The sequence below is a fragment of the Pundamilia nyererei genome, unplaced genomic scaffold (genome assembly GCF_000239375.1).
Source record: "Pundamilia nyererei isolate P.nyererei 1_Seehausen unplaced genomic scaffold, PunNye1.0 scaffold00002, whole genome shotgun sequence".
NCBI classification, from domain to species: domain Eukaryota; kingdom Metazoa; phylum Chordata; class Actinopteri; order Cichliformes; family Cichlidae; genus Pundamilia; species Pundamilia nyererei.
This window is the reverse complement of record NW_005187403.1, coordinates 6945813-6955399: the sequence shown is the minus strand read 5'-3', so window position 1 is coordinate 6955399 and position 9587 is coordinate 6945813. Positions and strand designations below refer to the sequence as shown.

The 9587-nt window shown below is 39.5% G+C and overlaps 1 protein-coding gene across 1 annotated transcript; it reads left to right on the top strand.

The window, feature by feature from the left end:
* Positions 1 to 3240: 3240 nt before the first annotated feature.
* Positions 3241 to 9411, top strand: ppef2b (protein phosphatase with EF-hand domain 2b). The gene is made up of 19 exons (XM_005720324.1): positions 3241 to 3434; positions 3795 to 3865; positions 3954 to 3971; positions 4094 to 4102; positions 4191 to 4318; positions 4801 to 4855; positions 5035 to 5210; positions 5314 to 5428; positions 6036 to 6082; positions 6174 to 6340; positions 6520 to 6556; positions 6889 to 7038; positions 7150 to 7500; positions 7579 to 7764; positions 7843 to 7985; positions 8193 to 8299; positions 8412 to 8575; positions 8679 to 8766; positions 8971 to 9411. Exons 2-19 carry the CDS (start codon positions 3814 to 3816, stop codon positions 9153 to 9155), a joined length of 2178 nt encoding a protein of 725 aa, XP_005720381.1. The 5' UTR covers positions 3241 to 3434; positions 3795 to 3813; the 3' UTR covers positions 9156 to 9411.
* The last annotated feature ends 176 nt before the right edge of the window (positions 9412 to 9587 follow it).

Sequence of the window (9587 nt, the reverse complement as noted above, 5' to 3'; positions counted from 1 at the left end):
CCTTTCATTTGAATTTAGAAACTAAAAATAGACGTCATCCCAATCTTTATGTCTTTAGGACATTCCTGCAGTTTAACTGCTGTGTGTGTTTATCTGGAACTCCATAACTAACATTTGTGTGTGAAGAAGATGCCTCATTTACATAAACAAACGGGAGTCTATTTGATAGATATGATTCAAACCACTACTCTGCAGTAACTTTAATTCCCAAGGCATGCTCTAATGTCTGTAATAAAATAGTGTGGTCATCAGTATCAACTGCTGCACTGAAGTCTAGTAGGACAGTACCAGAAATAAGTAATGCCCGAGGCCATAAGATCACTTGTAACCTTTCCTGACACTGTTTCTGTACTGTGATGAGGTTCAAAACCTGACTAAAACTCTTTGAATAAACCATTTATATCATATATGTGTTTTGGGTTTTTTTTGCACTACACATTTGGGTTTGAACAGTGAAAGACGGCAACGGATGACCCATCGACAGACCCCAGTTTATAATCATGGGAAAAATACAGTTGGTTTCAACAAACTGCAACAAACTAGCATTTATTTCTGCATATGGGTGATTATCAGTTTGTATCACACCTCACATTTTCGGGCATCACATGAAAGGTGGAAATCTCCCCAGATAAACAAAGAACGATATTATTTCTCTGCAGCTGTTTTTCAAGGACAGGATCCTGAGGGAAGAAATGTAATACAAAGCAACAATGATTGCTGCAGGTGATGTTAATATCTGAAAAAAAAACCCTTTCACAGTTCTGTGGGTCATGCGAGGCCACAGACTTGTATGGAATGGCAGCTACAAGTTCTGCATCCTTAGCTGACCTCCGTCTCTTCAGATTCCTCAACTAACAACTAAATTTGCAGCAGCCAAACTTTCTCATGAGGCCAAATTGGTTCTCTTATCTGCAGCCTGCGGATACCAAACAAGAATTCTTCCACGCTGCCAAAGGAATTCATGCTGCAAGCTGTTGCTTGCAATACTTTCCTTTGGAGGTGATATAACAAGTCTGTCTTTCACCTTAGATAAAGACCAGCACAAAGTTAAATGGCTGTCTGTTCAATATATTTACATGTATGTATGCATGTAAATATCTATGTATTATATGGAAAAGAAATATGTGTTTTTACCTCAGTTCACAGTTTTGGAAAATATTATACATTCACTCAGGGTTGTACTACCAGAAAGATACCCCTTCTCTATTCTTCAGTATCTTGTACTATTTTTTTCTTAAATTTAATTTCAAAATAGAAAGTCATATTGTGATCAAAATAATGTGATAAGCTTACAGAATATAGTATTTTAATTTGTTGGGGCAAATTGACACAATGTTACCAAAGGTCTGTGAACATAATTTATTTAAACACTTATTTTTTGAAAAGGTTTAATTATGAACATATTGTAGGTCTACTTTGCTTATGTAAAAGTACAAATACTTCTGTCAGAATGTAACTGCTTCATATTATTACAATAATATTTTAGAGCCTTCTAGACCCACATAATTCACATATGGAAAATAGTCTTGCGTAAGATGCTGTATGGGTCTCAACAACACTGCAAAGATCTTAACCTCAGGTCTTAAATTTTCCATGAATCAGCCTCTCAGGGCTGGAATGCTTTAATTTGTATATTGTTACCACATGCAAAAACACACACACACACACAAACACACACACACACAAACACACACGCATGCACACACACAAAACATAGTTATGTAATGCTATTCTATATAAATCTGTTAATGTCATCCAACCCTTTGGAAACCCTAAACCAGTAATTAAATATAAACATGTGCAAACAAGTACTTTCTGTGCAGATGAAGTCTGATGTAGTGCTTTTTTTTTTTTTTTAAAGAAAATCTGTAATATGAACAACTTCAGACTGAAAATACACGAGAAGCATTTTTGTATGCTAGTTTTTACATTCAGCTTACTTGAATGATTTTAATCCAGTGGTATCTGGCATGGAGATCAGACTCATCAAATGGTCACAGGACACTTTTGAGACATCAAGAGGCGAATTAATGAGAAGGAAGCCAAAAGACAGAGAAAAGTGATTTTACACGACACGTGCAGTTTTTTGGGGTGTAGAAGACTGTATATAAAGGATGGACATAGCCATTTTTGGTTTTTGGGTGGTGAATAGTCATGGAGCTCCAGTCCTCCTGTGGGTCTCTGCCATTTCTCTCTCTCCCCCTTTGCTTTCTCTCTTTTGTGTGCTTGTTGCTCTGTGTGTGGGTGTTGTAACAGTTGCTGTTGTAACGCAGTGTATTGCCACATGGCGGCGCATCCAGTCTCGTGCCTGGTGTGTCACCCCCTTTTTGTTCTTCTTTGTAACATCTCTCAGTAATGGATTTTTCCGTGTGTTCGCGGACTAGTGTGCTCTGTAGTTGCCCTTGTTTTAGCCTTCAACCATTTAGTCAACCATTTCCCCAAAGTGTGAGTAATAAGTCCAGCGCACTGATGGTGGGCGTGTGTGTGTCACTGTGGGATTCTCCAGCTTTAGACAGCTTGCAGCTATGTATGAATGAGAGTCCTTGAGTAGCAGACGTCTCCCACCACTTCCTCGTTGTAGAAAGTCACAGCACCAACAGGTGCTGCTGGCTGGGATCACACAGAGACTTTATACACGGACAAACGTTTAGAAGCAGACATCACAGACGACTTTCTTGAGGACGCTGAAAACAAGCTGAGTTCAATGAACAATTTTCATTGGTGCTTAACAGGGCACGGGAGGTGTGGCAGCATTTAACACAGCAAGACGGGGAAACTTCAGTGGTAGCATTTTAATAAAGACAAATATTAGTACAGTAAACTGTATCAAAACGCAACAACATGTGAAATGCATTGCAGGTGGCACTTAATAAAGGTGCAACAATGTTATGCAATCCAATAGTCTTGCTGCCAGTCATACTATGAAGCACCTGAGAGACATTAATAGTGTTACAAAACTAAAATGAAAAAACGTTTTCTTTCAGGGTGAGAGGCCTGGAAACACTGAGGTGTGAGCAAAACCTTACTGAAGGAACAGAAAGAGAGCAAATTAGAGTACATGCTGTGCTGTACTTGTAACTTCATTCATGAATAAATCTGTATTTACTGCAGCTAAGCCTCCTTTCAAAACACTTGCTGCCCTTTATTAGAGCTGTCATCTGTTTATTCAGCGCAGATGCCAGCTGTAGTAAGGTTTAATCCTAATCCACTTGCATCTTGTTTTGTTTAAGCAATCACAGGAGCCTGTCTGAGACACTTGCTGGTGTGTTGTTGTGATGGCTGGGGTGCTGTAGCTGTGGAGAGAGGACGTGCGGTTTCCCATGCTGCTACACAAGGGAAACAAAATAGTCATAAAGTTATAACCTATACTTTTTTCCTTTTACTTTTTATAAGGTGTAAGAGAGGAGGTAATGAACGGAAGGGGACGTTGCCAGGTAAGTTATTAATGTTCAGTGTGGGCTTTTGTTTGGATTTTGCTATGTATTCTTCATTTTTATATTAATATTAAATGCCAAGGTTCTTATTCTGTTAATGGTTAACATCATGAATTCGGTCATTTTAAGGAATAATTTGTTTTTCCAAGTTATTTACATTTACGTTACTTGTGTTGTGAATGCTGTTTTGGATTTATTGGGAACATTTCATAAATCAAGTGTCAGTTAAACTGTAAAAATAAGTATAGCATGTTATTTTGTATCTAGAGATCTATTATTGCACTATTCCCAGGTTGCAAAACACAAGCTCAGAAATTTCAGACTTCTGCGTGAAAGTATCTTTGTCTTTGTTTCTGACAGTGACAACAGCAAAGAGGCCATGGGCTGTGGCCTGAGAAAATCAGAAGTACAGCAGAAGAAATGTGACAGAGGTGCAGCTACTTTCCAATTTTTTTCTTCTTTAAAGAAATGCTTTTTTGAAATTGTAAAACTACAACTCAGTGTCTTCTCCCATTTTAGTGAGCCTCTCAGTCCCAGGTAAGTTTATTTACTTCATCAGCTGTACCTTTCATAGTGTATAGTTCAAACTATTCTCTGGAAAAATTCTCAGTAAGTTTAACTTTTGTAAATGTAACCCCACTTTTATGCATGCGGTAAAGCTGCCACTGGTAAGTGTTTCAACCTGGATCTGAGTAAGAGTGTAAAAGTACTGGTAATGGAAGATGAGTGCTTTGTTGTTTCTCTCCAAATCTTCAGCAATCAGAGCGGCTCTGTTGATTCAGCGCTGGTATCGGCAGTATGTTGCCCGGCTGGAGATCAGACGCAGGTGCACGTGGAACATCTTCCAGTCTATTGAATATGCAGGACAGCAAGATCAGATCAAGGTGAGCTCACGCAATTACTGTAAGTCGGTGTCATATATGCATTATGAAAGTAATTTTTAGCCATCTTCCGGTGTTTTATAATGTTGGTCATGCAATTTTCTGGTAGAGACTGGAATACCTGCACAGCTAGTGGATGTATTGCCCGTTTTGGATAGCATCACTATGAAGCTGACATATTTGCTTTAACTATAAGACAGGTCATCACATCGCTTTCTACTATTGAATTTAATACAGACACTAATTGTCTGCCATGCTATTTTTATTTTCACTTTTCTTTTAGCCATAGGTCATAATTTTAATGTGTCCTATACTTTGATATATGAATAACAGACATCTGAAAACATGACATCAGTATCAGCTAACTATGATACCTGCACTGACAAGGGGTCCGGTGTCCACTCTGCTTAAGCACAGTTTTACCGGACTAGTTGTATGATTTCACAAACTGTCATTTTTATGGTTACTTTTTTCACTTCCTGCAGCTGTACAGTTTTTTTGGCTTCTTGATGGACCACTTCACCCCAGCCAGCAGTGAAAGTAAGACAGTGACTCTTATCACACACAGTTTCATTCGCGGTATTATAGGTTTCATTAGATTACAGGCAGTGAACTAATCCGAGCTCACCCAGCCTGCTCCCTGCTGAGAAGCACGAAAGTAGCTTTTCCTCACTGCACTGATCCACGTCCGTTTCTTTTCTCCTCTGTCTCTAATGAAGGAAATCTAATTTCTCACATCTTTCGTGAGAACGAAATCTGCCGTGATGTAGAATGGGAAAGATATTTTTGCTACAAGAGCATAGATGTACCAGACAGCTACACGGGGCCCCACTTGACCTTCCCCATGACGTTCTGCGGAGTGTCAAAGCTTGTCGAGGCTTTTAAGCACAAGCAAGTAGGTACAGCGGCACAGTAGGCACAGTGGAGGCAGATATAGTCTTTTTTGCCTTATTCTTCCACACTCGGATTATTCATACATGATTTCTTTCCCCCAGTAGCAGCTCCATGCACGATATGTTCTGCAGATTCTTGGGGAGACTTGGAGACTTCTAAGAATTCTTCCAAACATCAGTCATCTTTCCTCCTGTCACACCAAGGAGATTACAATATGTGGTACACAACAGGCCTTTCCTAGATTTGATCCCCAAACTGTGCCCTTTTTATTTCTTACTATTTGAGCATGCACCCAGCTATGGAGGACTGAAACCGTCAAAATCAAAATCAAAATCAAGAATAATACATACTAAGTATTATTTGTTATTATTGGTTTGTAGCTTTACTTTTCAGTTCCATTTATTTTTCCATGTTATTTTATTTTTTATTTAATTAATTACTTACCTATTTGCTTTGTTGTTATTGTCTTTTTTTTGCACAATGAAACAAAAAATAAATGTGACGTGACTTTCTGCGACAAATTAAACAAATAAATATGCCCTGGGAAGAAATATAAGAAAATGTGTAACAAAATAAAATAAAATGGGAAAGTAAGACAAATTGTGAAATTATTTGATGGATAAATTATTATGGTGGCAAACACCTACAGATATATTGATTTATGTAACGCTTTATAAATAATTAAACCTCATATTTATAGTTTGTATTGTTTTTGTTGATATGATCATTACCACATGATTTATTTGATTATTTTTGTCAGTTTCAGTCTATTGTAGTCACAGCAGTCATATGATGACATAAACTGGTTTTCTGTTTTCTTTTCCAGGAGACCTCCATGGGCAGCTAGAAGATCTGCTATTGATATTCTATAAAGTAGGCTAGGCTACACAATCCACACATTTCAAACAGGCTTGCCACTCATAGATGTTCAATTTGATCAAACTTTCCTCTTAAAACTGTCCAGAATGGTTTGCCATCTACTGAGAAACCGTATGTGTTCAATGGGGACTTTGTGGATCGTGGCAAAAACTCCTTGGAGATTCTGCTCATCCTGTTTGGGTTCCTGCTAGTCTACCCCAATGATGTTCATTTAAACAGAGGGAACCATGAGGACCACATTGTTAACCTAAGGTAAGCCAGTCTTCAGAACTCTTCCTTCTCTCAATCTCGCTCTCATTTTTTCTTTCTGTTGTTTTGTTTTACATCTTCAGTCAGAGTGCAGTCATAGTCTAGCTTAAAGAAATCATTTTTATATCGATCCAACATGTGATGTGTTTACTAATTTTGTCATTCATTGTGTGTTTTCCCAGATATGGCTTTACTAAAGAAGTTTTGGGAAAATATAGGGTAAGGCTTAAACTTACTTTAATATTAGCATTCAGTTTGACACCCAAACAGTAAACAAATAAACAAATAATATAAAAAAAACCCTAAATGCATAAAAATACATTAGAATGTACAATATTAAAAAGAAGGAACTTTCAAGTATTTTTTTAAACATGCATTGAATTTTACTGTTTTTACATCTGTAAAAAAAAGTTACTGCCAGAAAAAAATTGACCTTAGGAGTGAATATTTGTCTATATCTATGTTTGTGTTAGCCCTGCAGAAGAGGATGGATTATGATAATAATGACCGTGACTATATACAAGGTATGATAAAGATGACTTGATCTGCAGGTGCACGGCAAGAAGATCCTTAAGCTTCTCCAAAAGATCTTCAGCTGGCTACCTCTGGCTACTGTGATTGATCACAAGGTGCTGATTGCGCATGGAGGGATCTCTGACACAACAGACCTGAACGTAATAGCCAGAGTGGACAGACACAAAGTAAGAAAGACCTTTCACTTTCAGTTCTTTGTGTTTTAAGTTGAATTTTGTTCTAAGAAAACAGAAATGTCTGCATACTTCATCTGTGTTTTGTTTTTTCAACATGCACAGTATGCGTCAACCCTCAGACCTCCAAAGATGACTAAGCTAGCCGTGAACGGCAGCAACAGCCAGACAACGAACAGAAGGAACGGAGACGCCGGCGTTCCAGTGGACTTTCGACGTCGGGTGCGATCTCTGACTCACCACAGCTCAACCCCACCTCAAGGCCTCCCACGACGTTCACTGCATAACCTCCACACCAGCCATCAGCACATGAACTGGTCTGTGGATGACGAGCTGAAGAAAAGACGTAGGTTGGCTGGGTTTGACCAGTCGTATGGAGAAAGGAAGAAGCCAGACTCTGACTCAGACCCAGAGTGTGAAGAAGGAACAGAGACCTACGAGCACGAGTGGGAACAAGTAAGTGGTAGTGAGGATCGTCAAACATAGACCAATTCTTCAGAGTGCTCATACAGTTCATTGATACCCTCTGTCCAGATGGTAGACCTGTTGTGGAGTGATCCTATGCCCCAAAATGGCTGCATTCCCAATGAAGTGAGAGGGGGAGGCTGCTACTGGGGCCCAGATGTCACGGAGGAGGTTCTCGGAAGACACAACCTGCAGCTCCTCATCCGCTCCCATGAATGCAAACAGGATGGCTATGAGTTCTGCCACAACCGCAGGGTGAGCACATAAAGCACAGGTTTCTGAGTGACAGAAGAAACCTTTATTTTTCCCCATCATCTCTTCTCTTGTATCCAGGTACTAACAATTTTTTCGGCTTCAAATTACTACGAGGTGGGCAGCAATAGAGGAGCCTATATAAGAATGGGAGCTGATCTGGTCCCTCACTTTGTTCAGTATCAGGCCAGCAGGACTTGCAGAGAGCTCACACTGAGACAAAGGTAAAGGAGCACAGAGAAATAGTCAAGCATTATTTTAACATTAACAATTCAAAGAGTTTTTCATGAGATTTTCTGACAAAAAGTTCTTTTGAGTTGGAAGAAAAGTGGAAAATCAAGTGAAAACCTTTGCTGAAGATGGCTGTACACATTGTTTTAATAAATGTGAAATCCCTGAGGATTTTCTTTTCCTTCTTGGCTTTTCGGCAGTGTTGGCTGGACGGAGAGATCAGCTCTACAAGCTCTCAGGCGACAGCTGTTCGTACACAAGTCAGATCTCATCAGTGCCTTCCGAGAGTTTGATCCTAACAACACAGGTTAGCTGTAACTGCTTTACACTAAATAGCATTCAGAATTTTCAGAACATAAAACACATAACGGCAGCATATGAGAGTGTGAGGGCTCGTCATTCTTCCCATCTTTTCGTAGGGATAATCTCTCCAAGTCACTGGGCAAGTGCCACAGAGAGCGTGCTGAAGCTGGGTTTGCCTTGGAGAGTGCTGCGCCCACAGCTTGTAAGCAGCACCAAGAATGGTATGGTGGACTACCAGGAGTGGATGAAGGAGCTCTCCATCACTGAGCCCAAACTAGAGGTGACTCATTTGTTCTTAACTTACTTCCCTTCTGCTCAGAGCTGTAAAACCATGAAAAATGTATGGCACCCCAAAATACAAAACATGCATCTTGTCCTGACAGATATCAGATACCAGCCTACTGGAGACGATGTACAAAAACCACTCCAACCTGGAAACTATCTTTCGGATCATAGACACAGATCACTCAGGTTAGTTAACAACCAAACTCTCAGTTTTAGTGTTTATAAGCAGTGTTGGACCCGTGTCCTACTACTCAGCTTGACTGGGTTTTTTTTATATGCTCTGTTATTTCTGTGAATGGGTGAAAGACCTTCTGAGATCAGCTCCAAGGTCACCAACACAATATAGCACAGGTTTGTGAATTTTCCTCTCCCTCCACATCCCTCCTAAAGGTTTGATCTCTTACGAGGAATTTCGCCAAACCTGGAAACTCCTGAGCTCTCATCTCAAGACAGAGATCAGTGATGATGTCATTGCAAACCTGGCCCAGAGCATCGATTTTAACAAGGACGGAAGCATCGATATTAATGAGTTCATGGAGGCTTTCCGTCTGGTGGACCTCTCTGCACATTCCTGAGAGGATTGACCGGGAGCTGGAGCTGCACCAGCTGAAATGCTGGAAGGGCTGTGTTTACGTTTTACCTTGATGCACAATCATGAAAAGTTTAATAGTTGGGGGTACTAGTAGTATTTTACATCATGAACTAAAAAGATTATTTTTCCATTGCAACGTAGATCTTTTTCACCACTTTTTAAAAAACTTTCTATGTATTTTTAAAGTTTTTATCTAACTGAAAGTTCACCTGTTTAGTTGGTGAATAAAAACATCAAACAGATGCAATACTGGCTTGTCTATTTGTACTCAGTGCACTATTAACATCTTTGGAGCAGATACTGTTACAGATACACATCGTAGTTTATTCACAGTTCCTCGAGACTACAGGAGAGGGAAAAATGGTAACACTTTTTAATACAGCTGGTGAATAAGGGCGTGACTCCCCTGTAGTTA